The sequence below is a fragment of the Eutrigla gurnardus genome (assembly GCF_963514095.1).
Source record: "Eutrigla gurnardus genome assembly, chromosome: 1".
Classification (NCBI taxonomy): domain Eukaryota; kingdom Metazoa; phylum Chordata; class Actinopteri; order Perciformes; family Triglidae; genus Eutrigla; species Eutrigla gurnardus.
Genome location: NC_139915.1, coordinates 1,759,821 through 1,778,861, shown reverse-complemented (window position 1 = coordinate 1,778,861; position 19,041 = coordinate 1,759,821). Strand labels below are relative to the sequence as shown.

The 19,041-nt window shown below is 43.0% G+C and overlaps 1 protein-coding gene across 3 annotated transcripts in view; it reads right to left on the bottom strand.

Moving 5' to 3' along the window:
• furina (furin (paired basic amino acid cleaving enzyme) a) overlaps positions 1-18,314 on the bottom strand; it is a 76,003-nt gene extending 57,689 nt beyond the window's left edge. The window contains exons 1-2 of one of the 3 annotated variants that reach the window (XM_084011406.1): positions 18,126-18,314; positions 13,065-13,393 (exon numbers count right to left, since the gene is read on the bottom strand). In XM_084011406.1, the coding sequence (XP_083867532.1) occupies positions 13,065-13,274 (210 nt within the window). In that variant the 5' untranslated portion in view covers positions 13,275-13,393; positions 18,126-18,314. Of the gene's footprint in view, positions 1-13,064; positions 13,394-14,832; positions 14,920-17,548; positions 17,805-18,125 lie in introns of those variants that run through there. The other 2 variants (XM_084011407.1, XM_084011408.1) reach the window with 2 other exon arrangements.
• Between the last annotated feature and the right edge of the window lie 727 nt (positions 18,315-19,041).

Sequence of the window (19,041 nt, the reverse complement as noted above, 5' to 3'; positions counted from 1 at the left end):
TCATACCCAGAGCCAGGCTTCCCATCGGCGTCCTGCTGGTCTCCTTCGCCCATTGCCAGTCCTCTGCAGTTCCTGTTCCAGTTCCAATCTCCTGCCTAAGATTCCCTCCACCAAAGAAACTGCTGAGCTCATGACTCAGCATGTTTTCCATCTCCATGGCATCCCTGCAGAGATGGTATCTGACCGTCGTCCCCAGGCTGTGTCCAAGGTGTGGAAAGTTTTTAGTCGAGACCTCTGTGCTACAGTTGGCCTCTTGTTTTCTCACCAAGTCCAATGGCCAGATGTAGCAGGCAACTCAGGACCTGGAGTCTGCCTTACGCTGTGATGTCGAGTCCAATCGGCCTCCTGGAAGCCTCTCAGGAGGCCTAATTGGCTGTTCCATCTGTGCAATTTCCCTTCCGCCATTGTTGCAAGCTCTGGAAGGACACCTGAGGGGCCGACTCCACGCACAACAACAAGAGGCTGGCAGATCGCCTTCAGACACAAGTCTAGATCTAGACACTAGACCATCAGTATGAACAAGGTCAGAGCGTTTGGTTTTCTTCTAAGAATATCCCATTGAAGACCGACTCAAAAAACTGCTCCCTGCTTTCCCACAGAAAAACAATCATGAAGCCCACTGTAATCACACTCAAACTGCCTGCCTCCATAAGAAAAAAAGGGTTGTATTTTCAATAAAGATCACTTGAACAATTAAGACACTTACATTTTAGATGATCAAAAAATGAGTCTTATACACTGTATCACTTATATTGTTTGGTGGTGGTACTGGTTTAGAAGTTATTTTGTTATATCAGCACCAAAGTCCTCAACACAAAAGTCTCCAGCAGAGCAAACAGGATAAGTCAATCTCTGCAGTTCATTAACTTCCAAAAGAGGAGCAGCTTGCGCTGAGATGAAGTGAGATCTGGGTCTGCTTGGAATAAAGGGAGGCTCTTTCATGGACCGCAACAAGGACCAAAGGCAGTGGGGACCAAAGACACTGCAGAGATGCACCACTCTGCTGCTGATCATCATCAACCATACAAGATGAGAAACAATCTCTCTCCGGATAAAAAGCCCAGCCTCTTAATGGGCCCACACCAAACAAGGGCCCACATCCAACTGTTCCGACTGTGTTTGCAGCGATATCGTTACTGTTCTTCAAAGCAGCGCCGTCTCTAAAGGGACATGCTACACTGGCTCTATAGGACTGCACACTCCATCAGAGCAATCAACTCTCATTGGCTAAAGGAGGCCAGAGCCACAGCACACAGAGGACTTCTTTAAAGATTAATGAAGGTATTGCACAAGTAAACCAGCTTACAAAACATGCTTAAGCATAATCAAATATTTAGAAGTGGCAATCTATACAGCTGGTGTGTTTGACCCTGGAAAGGTCCTCAGGGTATAGTAACGCATCATGGATGAATGGAAACAGTGATGCCGTTAGAACAGCTGGTTTCCATCCAGGCTTGTGTGACATATGCACGACATATCATGGATGATATCTGGGCAGAATCAGCAACAAATATATGATTGTAAAAAGGCTCTTAGACTAGCTATGAGTCTTCTTTTGACCATAAAGGAAGTGTTTATTGGATAGAGATGAAAAGGCATTTATCATAGTCATAATGATTGAATGATGTTTGCTGCCAATGGCTGACTTTAATTATCTGTCCACCACATGTCTCGGATATATTAAATGGGCTGTGCTTCCCTAGTTTATGGCTCCTTTTGTGTTAATATTAGAATACTGTAAAACATCTTTTTAAATCGCCCTCAAACTATAAAGTATTACAAATATTTGCTGGCATGAATGAGCAATAACCCTCTCAATAATAATCAATTCCTGAAAGGCCATTTACATTTTTCATGTGGGCGTATTTATTTATTTTTATATGGCAGGTGGCTACAGTTAGTGGGAGAAGCAAAGAGAAGCGTTTTATGAAGACGGTGGTGAGTCTCTCTTCTTGGCAGATGACTTGATGGCAACGCAACACGAAGAGGAAACACCTGTGTGGGATCGTACAAAGCATGCAGAGCAGCTCATTTCAGCTCTCGCCAGGCAGCTTCTTCTCCCATTATCTCCACCCAAATCATATCTTGTCAGAAGATTTTCCAGCAAATTTCTTTCAGCCCCCTTTTTCCCAGCAGTTAATTGCTTCACTTTTCCAGACTCCAATTATTGACTCCGTACCTTCAGCCTCTCATTTCCGGTGCTTTCCAATTCACTTTGGTTCTACTTTGCAATTAAGTTCCATCCGAGAGAGACGGGCAGGAAATAATTCAACCCTTTTCAGGCAGAGGAGTACCAGTTTTGCAGTTTACACAATAATAACTCCACAGTCCAAACCTTCAACAATTACCGATGTTTAGCAGGCGAGATAAAAAAGCTACAACTTCCTAGAGTGAACGGAGATTAGATGATGTGTAAATGTAAAATGCATTAAGTGATTACTTCCCCTACTAACACTTTTAAACAAGTCCCCAACCAGTGTCAAGTCTGAACAAAGATTAATGGTTTAAAGATTAAAAAACATTCCACCTTGTTCTGCAAACTACATCAGAACTGCATTATTTAACACAGATAATACAATTAATGGAACTGTTCAATGCTAGTTAACAAAAAATAAACAACTGCAAGTCAATGAGTCGAAGTACTTCTGCTTCAAAGTACAAAGTACTGATTTCCAGTCTCTGTGAGGGAACTAAGCTTAACTGAGTAGAATTAGTTGAAAAGACATGAGACTTGATATTTTATATGTTACTTGATATTTTTAAAGAAATATAGCTTAAAATGTGTCCGTTTCCTGGTCTGATGCACAATTGCATACAGTGAAACTAATAGTGGATCTGTCTACTAACATGACTGAAATAATTATTTCTCCAAATATTTTTGCACATAAATCACTAAAAGTCATATCTCATTGTATCACTATTTGGCATGTTAAAAGAAATTACATTATATGATTTTGCCAGGCCATATGGGGAAGGACTTTTCATTTAAAGTAGCCTGTAAAAAAGATAGGAAATCCAATCAAATGTGGAAGGAAGAGATTATTCACTCAATCCTCTTCAATCCCTATTTTTAACTACTTTCCTTTTTGTTGTGGACCAAAGTGGAGCTCTAAAAGAGGTTTCCTTACAGTGTCGTGCTGTGCAATGCGTTATAGATAGGAAAGCGTCATTCCCTGTGCTTCATCCGGACTCCAGATAACATCCATCTCTTTTGCTGCCTTTTCTTTAATCTTGTGCTGAACAGAATATTAATAATCTTCATAAAAAAGGGTCTCACCACTTCAGACAGGAGGGAAAATAGGCCAAGATGGTGCCACGGAGTACAGTGAGGGCACATTATGCCAAACACAATCCCCCCTTACATGCAAAGCCCTGGGGCGGACCAGCAGAACGAGCAAGGAAGGCAGTCGGCCTCCAAATATGAACACAGGCGGTTTTATCCACCATCAGTAACAGAAACCACGGATCACGAGAAGGGAAGTGAGACGCTTCTGAGAAGTGCCCTGTTTTACTTTGAAGTGAGAGTAGTAGGATGACTAATTTATTTGTTTACTTTATTTTTTATTCTCTTTTTTCTTCCAACTTTGGTTATGAATAATGAAAAGAGAGCTTCTAAGAAACCAGATGCATTTTGCATCGTCTAAACCTAGAGTCACGGATTTTCACACTTTTACCTTCTGGTGAATGAACACCAGTAATTCCAGGAGAAAGACAGGAAACAAGAAGACTTCCTTTAAAACAGTGTCGCTGATTCCCCTTATACAACACGTCATCAAGACACACTCTGTGCAGGCACACAACCCTTGATCATGTTAAAAAAAACTCACAAGTGCTTTACTTTTCAACAGTGACACAGCATTGGCTACAACATTGCAATAGCAAGTGAAATATTGAGACTCTGTGCCTCATCATCAGTAAGGGAACTTTCATGAGCTGCATGCAAGATGGACGAGATGGTGTAAGCCCGAGGCCACAGACAGAGGAGCGCAATGTTCAAAACACATGACTGAGCTAAAAAATACAAAAAAAGAATCCATCTAGCAGTTAAACCAGCAGTCGGGCTTAACGGATCACATAACAAAGGGCTGCTTTTGTTGCAGCAGTGAACACAATTGATATATTTTTCCAATTAAGCCTTTGATCTCCTGGCCATTTGATCATTTTCACAGATTGCAAGTAATGGTTCTTAAGATGTTTAATGTGTGTCAGTCCTACTTATCAAAATCACTTTTTAACACTAATAGCAGTCCCTCTAATCTCATTTCACTATTTATTTAAATACCGGCGTAATGGGGGTGCAATTGGCCCACACATAGCACAGAAATGTGTGTTGGCCCTGAAATACTGCAGTGCAAGCCGGATGATGAAGGCAAGAGAAGGTCTTTAAAATGTAAAATAACCACCCAGAGATGCAAGCTGGCAGTTAATACCCATTTACCACACTGTGAGTCAGCCGTTTCTTCATTTTATTACTTTAACTCTGTTTTAATTATTCCCCTTGTTCTGAAATAGCCCTATAATGTACAAGTGGAGTCAAAGCGAGAGGTTCAATCCATTTGCACACCATTTGGTCATGGCAACCTATTACTTTTAAAACTGATAGCCCGGTTCATTTCAGGTACATTCACGTAGATTATTTACTGGCATCATTTAGGCCTATTGCAATGAGAAAAAAGAGGCATTTTAAAGCATTATGCCAACCAAGTAAGGGATAGTGGAAAGAGAGGGTGTAACTCAACTGAGACAGTCGGTGCTTTGGTGCTTTTATGATTTGCTGCTGTAAGAAAAGTTCCCCGACTGACAAGCGACCCACCCCACATCACAAGCAAAGCAATCTTGCCAATCACTTTCAGGACAGCTAATTTATATGAATAGTCAATAACATTCAATAGACACTACTACTGCTACGACTACCAGCAGCAAAATGAGGAGAAAGCAGAAGTAAAGTCTGGACAGAACTAGTTTTCTAATTCCCTGAAATAAAGGAAAGCATCCTGAGGGCTGGCTAGAGCCACACTGTGAAAACTAAAAGACAACAGAAAGCCCAACGGCGCCTGACGGACTATTGTTGGCTTGACGCGGCAAAGCCTGTGGATAAGTAGTAAGCAGCCACGCTCAACAAGTTCTCTTTAAACTGTATATTCAGTGATGGCTCAGACCACCCTTCAGTGTCACTTCCAATCACAAAAACCAAAAAGGGGCACTTCTCAGCAAAAGGCATCCTAAAACACTGAAGAATAGAAAGGTAATTCAAATTGATGATATTTTTCACTAGCAACTACTGTGAGAATCAATTGTTTGGTCACTTTCACTCAAGTGAAATGTGAGGATTTACTGCTTTTCCTCGTCTTAAAATTGATTGGATTTGGATTGTTGTTGTCGACTCTGATGGTAATTTATCACCATTTTATAAACAAAACAATTAATAATTCAAATAATCACAAGCTGCAGCCCAAATGTATAATTTAAGGAGATAAAGACATATCACATGGCAGTATGAATTCAGCGGTTAAAACCATTGGCTTATGGTACATTAAATCTGTATTGTATAAGCAAACGCATGTGGAAAACATATCTGACACCTTCATGGACATAATGCTGCATGTCACAATGGAGGATAACCAAGTCTGACATGTTCAGGGTTCCAGGTGCACAACATAGTGCGAGTGAGATGAGTGAAGGCAAAATAAAAACCACCACCATCATCATCATCATCATCAGAGGTGTAAAACCTGCCCAGCTGCAGGCTTTGATCCTCCCCTAAAGCTCTCCTTCCTCATGCCAACACCTGCACACACCAGTAGGCACACCCACCCACCCACCCACCCACCCACACACACACACACACACACACACACACACACACACACACACACACACACACACACACACACACACACACACACACACACACACACACACACACACACACACACACACACACACACACACACACACACACACACACACACACACACACACACACACACACACACACACACACACACACACACACACACACACACACACACACACACACACACACACACACACACACACACACACACACACACACACACACACACACACACCAACTTTCATTTCCCCTTCAGCTGTAGACAAAAAAAAAAAAAAAAAGCTTAAACAGATTTGTTTGTTCCCAGCTCTGAAAGCTTCCATTTTAATCAATGAGCAGTGATGTACTGGAATGCAGTCAGGAGCATCTTTATTTTAGTCACCACCTTTCAAAGTTAATGAGCGGAGAGAATGCATCAATAACATGCTGAGGGCGTAACAGATGTCACTGTTCCATGTCATTTATTCTGACGTTTATCATGACAACGTCCTTATAGTGCACGTGTCCAACAGAAAGCCTCCCGGAGCCGAGGCCGAAGAAATACACTTGATAAAGGCTGCAACTGTTGGTTGAGTCGTTCAATATTTTTTTAAACAAACAATTAATCATTTGGCCCACAATGTCACATAATGGTAAAAATAAATAAAAAATGTAAAAGCATATTGCAGTATCACAAAGCCCAAAGAGATGTCTTCAAATGAGGATTAAGGAAATTATTGCCCATCAACTAATCAATAAATCAACTGATCATTGCAACTTTAAATTTACTAATGTCATTCTGTATCAAAACTGATGGACTTTATACATAGTAAACCAGTTTAGAGGATTTTTTTTTTTATTTAACCAGGAAAAAGACTCTTTGAGATTAGAAATCTCTTTTACAAGAGAGAATAACTTGCCCATGTAGAGGAATAACTTGCCCGTGTAGAGGAATAACTTGCCCGTGTAGAGGAATAACCTGCCCGTGTAGGGAAATAACTTGCCCGTGTAGGGAAATAACTTGCCTGTGTAGAGGAATAACTTGCCCGTGTAGAGAAATAACTTGCCCGTGTAGGGAAATAACTTGCCCGTGTAGGGAAATAACTTGCCCGTGTAGGGAAATAACTTGCCCGTGTAGGGAAATAACTTGCCCGTGTAGGGAAATAACTTGCCCGTGTAAGGGAAATAACTTGCCCGTGTAAGGGAAATAACTTGCCCGTGTAGAGAAATAACTTGCCCGTGTAGAGGAATAACCTGCCCGTGTAGAGGAATAACTTGCCCGTGTAGGGGAATAACTTGCCCGTGTAAGGGAATAACTTGCCCGTGTAAGGGAATAACCTGCCCGTGTAGGGAAATAACTTGCCCGTGTAGAGGAATAACCTGCCCGTGTAGAGAAATAACTTGCCCGTGTAGAGGAATAACCTGCCCGTGTAGAGAAATAACTTGCCCGTGTAGGGAAATAACTTGCCCGTGTAGGGAAATAACTTGCCCGTGTAGGGAAATAACTTGCCCGTGTAGGGAAATAACTTGCCCGTGTAGAGAAATACTTTGCCCGTGTAGAGGAATAACTTGCCCGTGTAGGGAAATAACTTGCCCGTGTAGGGAAATAACTTGCCCGTGTAGAGGAATAACTTGCCCGTGTAGAGAAATAACTTGCCCGTGTAAGGGAATAACCTGCCCGTGTAGGGAAATAACTTGCCCGTGTAGGGAAATAACTTGCCCGTGTAGGGAAATAACTTGCCCGTGTAGAGGAATAACTTGCCCGTGTAGAGAAATAACTTGCCCGTGTAGAGAAATAACTTGCCCGTGTAGGGAAATAACTTGCCCGTGTAGGGAAATAACTTGCCCGTGTAGGGAAATAACTTGCCCGTGTAGGGAAATAACTTGCCCGTGTAGGGAAATAACTTGCCCGTGTAGGGAAATAACTTGCCCGTGTAAGGGAAATAACTTGCCCGTGTAGAGAAATAACTTGCCCGTGTAAGGGAAATAACTTGCCCGTGTAGAGAAATAACTTGCCCGTGTAGAGGAATAACCTGCCCGTGTAGAGGAATAACTTGCCCGTGTAGAGGAATAACTTGCCCGTGTAAGGGAATAACTTGCCCGTGTAAGGGAATAACCTGCCCGTGTAGGGAAATAACCTGCCCGTGTAGGGAAATAACTTGCCCGTGTAGGGAAATAACTTGCCCGTGTAGGGAAATAACTTGCCCGTGTAGAGGAATAACTTGCCCGTGTAGGGAAATAACTTGCCCGTGTAGGGAAATAACTTGCCCGTGTAGGGAAATAACTTGCCCGTGTAGGGAAATAACTTGCCCGTGTAGGGAAATAACTTGCCCGTGTAGAGAAATAACTTGCCCGTGTAAGGGAAATAACTTGCCCGTGTAGAGAAATAACTTGCCCGTGTAGAGGAATAACCTGCCCGTGTAGAGGAATAACTTGCCCGTGTAGAGGAATAACTTGCCCGTGTAGAGGAATAACTTGCCCGTGTAAGGGAATAACTTGCCCGTGTAAGGGAATAACCTGCCCGTGTAGGGAAATAACTTGCCCGTGTAGGGAAATAACTTGCCCGTGTAGGGAAATAACTTGCCCGTGTAGAGGAATAACTTGCCCGTGTAGGGAAATAACTTGCCCGTGTAGAGAAATAACTTGCCCGTGTAGAGAAATAACTTGCCCGTGTAAGGGAAATAACTTGCCCGTGTAGAGAAATAACTTGCCCGTGTAAGGGAATAACCTGCCCGTGTAGGGAAATAACTTGCCCGTGTAGGGAAATAACTTGCCCATGTAGAGGAATAACTTGCCCGTGTAGAGAAATAACTTGCCCGTGTAGAGGAATAACTTGCCCGTGTAGGGAAATAACTTGCCCGTGTAGGGAAATAACTTGCCCGTGTAGAGAAATACTTTGCCCGTGTAGAGGAATAACTTGCCCGTGTAGGGAAATAACTTGCCCGTGTAGGGAAATAACTTGCCCGTGTAGAGGAATAACTTGCCCGTGTAGAGAAATAACTTGCCCGTGTAAGGGAATAACCTGCCCGTGTAGGGAAATAACTTGCCCGTGTAGGGAAATAACTTGCCCGTGTAGGGAAATAACTTGCCCGTGTAGGGAAATAACTTGCCCGTGTAGAGGAATAACTTGCCCGTGTAGGGAAATAACTTGCCCGTGTAAGGGAAATAACTTGCCCGTGTAGAGAAATAACTTGCCCGTGTAGGGAAATAACTTGCCCGTGTAGAGAAATAACTTGCCCATGTAGAGAAATAACTTGCCCGTGTAAGGGAATAACCTGCCCGTGTAGGGAAATGACTTGCCCATGTAGGGAAATAACTTACCCATGTAGGGAAATAACTTACCCATGTAGGGAAATAACTTGCCCATGTAGAGGAATAACCTGCCCGTGTAGGGAAATAACTTGCCCGTGTAGGGAAATAACTTGCCCGTGTAGGGAAATAACTTGCCCGTGTAGAGATATAACTTGCCCGTGTAAGGGAATAACCTGCCCGTGTAGGGAAATAACTTGCCCGTGTAGGGAAATAACTTGCCCGTGTAGAGGAATAACTTGCCCGTGTAGAGGAATAACTTGCCCGTGTAGAGGAATAACTTGCCCGTGTAGGGAAATAACTTGCCCGTGTAGGGAAATAACTTGCCCGTGTAGGGAAATAACTTGCCCGTGTAGGGAAATAACTTGCCCATGTAGAGGATTAACTTGCCCATGTAGAGGATTAACTTGCCCATGTAGAGGATTAACTTGCCCATGTAGAGGATTAACTTGCCCATGTAGAGGAATAACTTTTCTTTAACTATTCTCACTCACAATTAATAGTTTTCCGTCACATGAATTTCCATTTGATATTTCAAACAGAGGACAGAGCACGGCGGTTAACATTTTAGTTTCCTTGGATGTAAACATGGCAGAGTTAGCAAATGAGATGATTTGATCTGTAGTCCCTGGGGAGGTTTTTACAAATTATGTGGCCTTACGATATCAATACAGTGCTTAAGCAGACACTACAGTAGAAACCAATACAGCACAAGACATACATATTATATTAGAAAACTAGCATGTATTTATATATAAATAAAACTTGGCATGTCTGTACGATACTACACAGTGGCTGTCATTAGTGTCCTGCTGCTATTCTCCATCAACAGCTGAGTGCAGGAGGTGCATGTCCATGTAAAACCATAAAGATGAGGCTAGCATTTGCAAAATACTTAAACCATAAAAACTAAATCGCTCTTTCCTACTATATGGCAACAGTGATGGGTCAAGTGTTCGTAGTGTTTGTAAAGGTTTTAGAGTTGGTATGCTTGTAAAAGTGATTCATACTATGTGGGGGAAGATCATAGCACACAGGCTGGTTGCCTCCGTTTGTCCGAATATGCTGAGGTTGAATCTGAGTGCGCATTTTTAAAAGACTGGGTGTCTTATGAGCACAAGGTGGTTGCTTCTACAGAACACGTCCCAGCTCGGGTAAGGGTCCTCGGTGGATCCTAACTGGGGTTTAACCGACAGATGTCTACCAGCACAGGGATCTAGCTTATGAAGTCGGTTTAATAAGAAGAAGAACTGCTTCAAGTAAAAACCTGGAACATCTGTTTTTACTTGAGTTTCACATTTGAGAGAGCTCAAGGCTTTACCACATTTATCCAGCTAACTTTATTAAGCTTGCTTTGTGAGACAATTTTGCCGTTTTTCCATCTTAAAACACTGTGTCTAGACTAGCTCGTCAAGCTAGCGCTGGTCAGAAACAATAGTCCGTTTTCCCTCCCTCAAAATATCATTAAATGGTTTGAAGCAAGTTGCCGAGACCGGCCAAACCACAGCTCGCACATGGGTGTAATTGTGTTGTCTGGAGTCTTCGCTTTCCACAGGCAATACATAGTTTAAGGATTTAAGTGAGTAGGATTACCCATTAGTCTGCATGCTGTGACTCAGAGCACAAATAACATTCCTGGTCATGACCAGTAAGACCAAATGCTGCAAAGCGGACCACGGTGCCTGTAATAGTGCTGAGGCTATGGAATTAAATATGTGCATGAACAACGACTTGTTGTATATCAGAAAACTATTCTTACAGTCTTATGTTATATTTATATGCTATACTACGTCTATATTTCCTCTACGAAATGTCATCTGTTGAATGTCACATATGGAAAAAACCTATTTAAAGTAGTATTAAAGTACAACATAGGCATATAGATACTGGAACGTTCATTTAATGATTTTTTGGATGAAAGAAGAATCAGCAGTAACGTGTCAGCCTCAAGCACTTTCAAGATTCAAGACTTGACATAAGACAAAGAGTAACTGTATGGCCAACAAAGATTTTAAAAAAGAAAACTGTAGTCCTGCTGAAAACTTCATTTATTAAATGGAGCAGAGATGAGATGTTGCAGGATAATTTGGTAAATTACTTTGCATGGATGTCAAGCAGGAAGTAATAAAAGAAACACACAGGAAATGTTGTTCCATGCACCACCGCCGCCACACCTACTGTTCCTGGAAAACTGCAGGCCAAGCACATCTTAATATTCCAACCCTCAAAACAAAGTCGACTGAAAACACATCTTCACCCAATCTAACTCTCGTCAGTCAGGAGATAAAAATCATACGTTTTGAACCGTCTGATTACTATTTTTAAAGATCTCAGAGCCGTGTGATTTTCAGTTCACATCACTTCACTAAAAGGTGTGAATCTTAATCTGCTCTCACAATTAAACTGGTTCACCCATCGACTATTCAAATGTACAATGATTCTCAATGTGTTGCATCCTCACTTTTCTCTATTAATGCACTTTTGTATCAATCAATACAAGCAACCAGATAAATCTGAACCCCTTTAACTTTTTATGAACCGTATTAATTTAGAAAGCATTCAAAACCAAGACTACAACAGTGAATAATATTTTAGCTGCATCCTTTCAAGACCAGAATCTTTGTGATTCACCAAAAAAACAGGTTTTCACAAAGCGTAGCAGCTCTAAGACAGGGCACATCCTGATTGCCTGTGGTATCTCACACTGTATGAATAAAGCTAGCAGCTAGCAGCCCTCTCCTTGTTCATAGCTGTTCCAGTCTTACTTGCTTTAAGTCACTCCATCTCCACACAGAACAGCATCACAGTTGAATTTCAGCTTTAAAAAAGTAAATGACAGCAATGCACAGTAAAGACTGGCACTGAGCTAAAAGGAGACCAAACCCCCGGTTACATCCTGTCACAGTATAGATGCAGAACTGTTCACGACCGCATAGCAATCAATCTTAAATCGAGGAATTTCCACACCTACTAATGGCCACGTCTCTATCCAGTTTCACAGGAATCTGGCATTTCATCCATTCCTTTTCGGCTGTTACACACAAATGTCAGCCTAAATGAGCGAGGAAATTGTCCACCATTTTTTTCATTTCACCCAAAAGGGGCCACAGTTCCATCAAACTACCGTTCAGCGTTTTCTCCACCATTTACTCAATTGCTGGATGCTGAGCAGCACTTACTGAGTTATCAGCCATCTGTCTAGCTTTGTAGGTTAAGGAAGTCTTTGAATCTGTTCCCAGCTGTGAATGTGTGGCTTCAGACTATTGTCAAAACCAGTCCACCAAAATAAATAACCAAAATCCATTGCAAAGACATGTTTTATCAGTGCATCGTCACAGAAGCACCTTGCTTCTTGTAACACCACTGAATACAACTGAATCAGCTGTAAAAGATCAGTTTTATGACACTGACTCGATGTAATCACAACACACAATACAGTCACACAAAATTGGTTTTCACTGCAAACGACTACACTGAGGAATGCGATCTGGAATTTCAGAGTTTTGACTTTGGATGGAAAAAACAGTGGGGGAAAAGGGAGCCATACTCTACTGCTCTTGGGACAGCTGAGCAAACAGGAAACCCCCAATAAAATGAACTTTAAGATAATAATAAAGAACCATAAACTCTTAATAAATATAAATGAGCACATCTGGATATTGATGGGATATTCTAACTCAGAAATTAACAAGGCAGATATTACACACAGTGAGGGCACACTGCATATAAAAGCAGCAGGCTCACCTCCTTTAATGCAACCATTCAGGAGGGCGCCGAGTCATATTTGCATAGTCAAAACATATTTGGTTTTATTTTCCATATAAAGCTGCAGTATCGTCCATGGCCTGTCTCATTATATGGAAACATTATACCTCTACAGGAGGAAAAAAAACGTGCAAAAGTGCAGCTTTTTACTTACATGTCCGTTATTGATGAACCCATGTTTACTGGCAATACGATCAGCTTCCTCCTGACCGCCAGAGATTTGGACTGCCCATGTGTTGGTGAAGACCTTCTCACCCAGTGCCGGTTCCAGCCCAGAAACCAGCAAGACCAGCAGAGGTCCGAGCAGCAACTCCAGCAGCCTGAGCCTGCGGCCTACAGAGGGACATGGAGGGCCAGAAGCCATGGGTTCTCCTAGTGCAGCACAGTCTCCGAGCACAGCGCCTCTCCGACGGGCCGGGGCCGCTCACGGTACATGCAGGTGCACGGAGAGAGACGAAGAAGGGGGGGGCAGTCACAGTTCACCTGACAGGAAGCAAAAGAAGAGATGGACACGATGAATCTCAACACATCCGCAAAGTTTGGAGAGCCGAATGTTTACAGTGGTGGGACATTTCCTGTGATCATAAAAGTGAAAAGACGAGTGTACATCCTGGACAGGTCGAGATCCACCGGGAAACAAACACATCACTCAAATCTGAACTTTATGGAATCATAAAACACTTTATATAATATCTGATCGTTTTGTTCCTGAGGAAGAACAGCCACCCTAACGGCAGTTTGGACCGGGCATACTACACCCCGGCTAAATACAGGCATCTGATAATCCCACAGGAAGCAGAGAGTGGGCATCAAGGCCCGGCCTGATGTAGTGGTCAGACACACAGCAGCAACATTTGGCGTTTACACTCCTGTGGGAGGACACAGTGGATGAAGCTTACGGAATGAAAATGCTTTGGAGCACCGGCTTGCCAGCAGAGGTGAGAAGTGTGGTTGGAAGAGCCAAACTACGCCCTGGATGCTGAGGGATCACAGTCGGCCTCACTACGGGGGGAAGTAGACACTCGAGGGTGGAGTTTAAATGCCGGAGACAGCCGCTGAATGGCTGCGGCCAGAACTGAACAAACTCCCTTAAAGCGTCGGAGAAAATGTTTAAGTGCAGCATTCAATACACTGATTTGAGTGGTAGTTTTCTGTCTCATGTCATCACCAAGCCGGAAGAAAAAACGATCTTATGAATAAGACAGGACATTATATCATACGAGTATAGCTGCAGAAGCCAGAGCTCATGGTGCAATTGTTTGCCCCTTTGCCTCTTAACTGTTGTTTCAAGCCAGAAGGGTCAGCTGGCCTTGAGACTATTATCCAAAACCAACTCCATCGTAAGCCCTGGGTTGACCGGACTGGACTGAATACACTGCTCCCAATCTCTTTCCTGCTGTATGCGGTCTCATTTATTCTCCTGGACTCGGTCTCCTCTCCTGTGTCAGCCATCCAGTTAACAGAGAAAAATACTCCACTTTAACCCGCTGGGCCATTGTGCCACACTCCACATGAACAAACAAGCCCCTCAAATGTACCTGAGCTGTTTGTGCAGCGAGAACGATGCGTTTAGAGGCAGCTGGGACATTCATCCTTAACACATACAATTAGACAAACCTTTTTACTAAGACCCTCGTAGGTAGAGTAAAAAAATAAGTTTCAATCTCAAATGAACTCGGAAACCGTTTAAATAAAACAAGCACTATTAAACCAAATGGCACAGATTAGGTGCCGTAAGTGACCAAAATCTCTCCACCACCTTTTTTAATGCTTCTATTCTGCTGTTAAGTCTATTTAAATACAGAATGAATAGGATATGGATCAACATAACATTCTCTTTTTCTGTCATCTGTTCACGACTAAAGCATACGGCATACAATGAAAATGGCCCAACAATAAAAAAAAAAGAAAGCACAACTCACTCAAATGTGTCCTCTGCCCTTCAGTGCAACAGGTAAACAGGCTGAATGTTTCCAAACCTCTGTTTGATTTCCAGGCTGACACAGACTTTTATGTCGAGATGCCGTGACCTCATCCGGGAACTCAACCACTCAGTTTGTTTAACGTCAGCACGAAAATCCCGCCGTGGCGTAACGACTGCCCAGCGACTTGACCGAGACGAGGGAGAAGCCAGCCGTCTTTAGAGACTTCCCATAATGATACCATATGCCTGACCGTGATAACAAGTAGAACAGGAAAAACCACGGCAAATTATAATTAGCCAAGTATCATTAAACCCAAGAGGATAATACCAGCCTCATTACAGAACTCATCAGAACGGTTTAAAAAGGAAACAGTTTACACCTCATCAGTTTATTACTTACATTTTAATGTGATAACAATGAACTTAAATGCACACAAGCCTTTTCTCACACCGTGAATATGTTGTGATTATTGTTGGTTCTCTCAACGTGACGCACACGTAAACAGCATCTCAGTGCAGGAACGCCCGGCGGAGGTTGGGAAATAGCCAGCTGTGTGTGTGTGTGTGTGTATGACAGTAATAATGTGGATAACATGAGGTAAAATAAATATGCCATAAACAGCATTCAAAATAAATGTGCATTTGCAGCAAAGTATTGCAAATGATTCCTGAAGCTCAGCTCTTTTGTGATGCAATTGAAGGTCTCGTCATGGCAGAATAAAACTGGGTTTATCACTACTGCACCAACATCCCCCTCATAGTGTGAGCAAGTGTTACACAGGCAGGAGCAGACAACTCGCTCCATCTGCAACATCCTTCTTTCCTCTGGTTTGAAGGAACGCTTGATTACAGACGTTCTACAGCAAACGTGGGCCGACTTCACAAAGCCTCTATCTTGCAACACGCGGTCTTTAGTGTAATTACCAGAAACAATCCAACATTCACATCATTGTGGTCACAAAGAGCACACTTTAAATGTTTCCATCGTTTGGCCTACTGCTTTCCAAATGAGGTTTTTACACCTTTGGCTCGTTACTCTCAAAATTGCGCTCAAGGTTGAATTGTTGGATGAATCTGAATTTAAAATGGTTAACAGCTGACAATTCTGCATCATAGCAACGTATTCCACAAGTATAAATTAGTACAAGTACAAATATTTCCTAAGTGTTCAACCAGTTGCCCGTCCTCCTCAAACAACCTATACGTTTAATTTAAAGGAGCTTGTATCAGTGTGTGTATCGGTGTGTATCGGTGTGTGACTTTAGATCTGGATTCCGTCCTCTGGGTTGTGATGAATATTTGATGTTAAAACTAAAGTGATACATATGGTATAGAGATTCATACGCTAAGGTTTTCAATAAGATAACTTTATAAGATTTAACCAAACAGAAACAGCAAAAAATAATTGTGTTATTTGCTTACGTCTCTTTGCGTTTCTGCACATTTGATGCAAGCCTCTGGATGACACGTCATCAAAACAGACAAACAAAAAAACAGTGGCACCGTGGAGCCTCACCTGGAAGACCACAGGTGCTCAAACTAAAGGGGAACACAAGAAACAACAACAGTGGGAAAGTGAACACCACTGAGGAGTAAGAACTATATAAATCCAGATCCTGTCACAATGAACATGACAGCCTTTATTTATTTATTTAGAACGTGGAGAAGCCAACAAACAGCATCGATTTTCAACCAAAGCCTCCTTCGCCATGTTTGCCTTCCTGAATGAAGGGTTGAAGAGTGGATTTATACCCATCTCTGGTGGCGTAGCACTTCAACATTAGGCTTGTTATTTAAGAAAAATGTATACCGGCTACTCAGCATCAGTGTTTTTAAAAAAAAGGATGGAACTGTGGCCGAACATGACATCATCAGTGTAGCTCATAAAGGGTTGAATGTCTTTTGTATTCATGTTTGCGAAGTAAGTCGTATTATTATTATTAATATAATAGGATTTTTTTTGTGTTACATTTGTTTTGACCCAGTCTACCTACTCCTCCAGACTTCCTGCAGCAATGTTCAGCCATAAAACATAAAGACTTCCACATTATGTGCTAGTCTCATCTACCTAGAGGAGAGTTATCCCCCTTTTTAAATTCAGTTTTCTCCAGTTAAGGAGGAGTACTAGTACTTCACCGAGCTGCGTAGGCGGTGCTCACTAACATCTCAGCATACTGTACCAAGCAGGCAGCCTGACATTGTTATTCGGTGCGTGTAATGGCACGCAAGGTGCTAAACTGCCTTGTTTTAGTGTTTATCCGTATTGATCGACAGCTCAGCGTTGCCTCACCGGAGAGCTAAAATTACAGTGTTGGGTAAGATGGAAGCACAAACAACACAAACAGGTCAGCTCCCATGAGGAAGCTTATTTCTGTGACACCAAACAGCTGAAGCTCAGTTATTGTACTTGTGACATGGTGCTTTCAAAGAAAGTTGGAATTCATAGTTTAACAATCTTTAAATTAGGTGTAACGAAAGAAAAAGTCAGCTCAGGCTAAACCAACAAAACCAGCTGTCTTGCACTGATTTCTCCTGATGTCAAAGGTCAGGATAACAAGAGTACGTGTGTAGACGACAACAAGTGAAGTGTCCTAACGGGGAACAGACGTGAATTAACAGTCGAGGAAATGAGGAAACTTCTCTATTCGGACGCGGGTGAAGGGGTTTACGTGCCTCCGCTGAGAGGAGTGAGCTGGCGGGTCGGCTTGACTCACCTCTCCCGTTTAAGTCCGTGACAACAACACGTAGTCGCAGCGCGGCTCGGAGCGGCTCGGTTCCTTCCCGACGGTGGCTCAGGCGGCGTCGTGTCTGAAACGGAACCGCGCCGTGATCCACGTAAACTTGACACGGCGGTGGGCTGACCTGCTCCGCGTCTCTCACAGGTGCCTCCTCTTTTTTTTCCTCCTCCTCTCTCTCAACCAGCCCTAACGGACATTCCCGACCTCACATACTACTACTCGTTTCCCGACCGAGCGCCGTGGAAGCACGAACAGCACACTAGTTTTTCGCCGGAACAACCACAGAAACCGGACGCGGCGTAGTCGACGTCACCTCGGCGTGAGTGTGTGTGTGTGTGATCCCCCCCCCCCCCCCCCCCCCTCTATTCGGGAGCCGACACACACGCAAACTGACAGCAACCGGGATCGATAAAACAACGAGCGGTCCCGTCCTGTCCGGTGTCGGGGTCCCGGGGAGACCGGCGGCAAACTCGCCGAGCACGCAGCCCAAACTAGTGAAAAAACACACACACAAGCTCGGGCAGACGGGAAACTTACAATCCGCTCAACTTACCAGCTCCCCTTCACATCCTGCTCGCCCCGGCTCGTTGTTGTCTCGCACCGCGGCGTTACGACCGACGAAGGCACGCTGGAGCGACTGAAAAATTGATAAGCGAGAATTGCTGGTTATAAATAGTCATGATACCCCTCTGGTGTACCACTGAGTGGTCCGTACAAGCCCCAGGAAATACGTCACGGCCGTGGACGAAGCGGAGACGCAGCGACACCTACTTACCGTCCAGCAGTGCTGCGACATCCCCACCTGCTGGTCACAAGCGGCATTGCATCGTATATGTCCATCTAGTTCTTTATGTAAAAAATTAAAACTAATAGATGTCCAGAATGAGGCCAAAACATAAATCTTATATTGACCTTCAGACATCCCTCCCTGCAGTGTGTATGTACCCTGTCACCTCAATAAAATCTAATTCCAGGGTTTCTGCGTGTCAGACGGTTCATTTGATCAAAGCTAAATTGAATTAGAAATAGGCATCATATTTTCATTTACATTTAGCGGACGCTTTTGTCTAAAACAACTTACAATAAGTACATTTGTTGAAAGAAAAAAATACAAAAATACACCTTTGAGGTTGTACTTATTGGGTCAGATTATTTAACAAATGGGCAATTTATACAATTACCAAAACACAATTTGCCAGGCAGCAAGCCTTGGGCTCTTGGAGCCCCTGGGGGGCGATGCCCTGGGGCAGTTGCTTGCTTTGCCTGGTTGGTACTCTGGTCTGGTTCCTTCTACATTCTCACGTGATGCTGAGACTACCTTTAGTCCCTGGATCCCATTTCATTTCACCTTTAACTGCAGTATGATAAAAGCATGCCAGTATCCTGTAAACGGACACAGTCATGCTTAATTATCAAGCTCTGTTGTTGTTTTTTCATTCTTAAAATACATATAAAAGCACTTGAACATA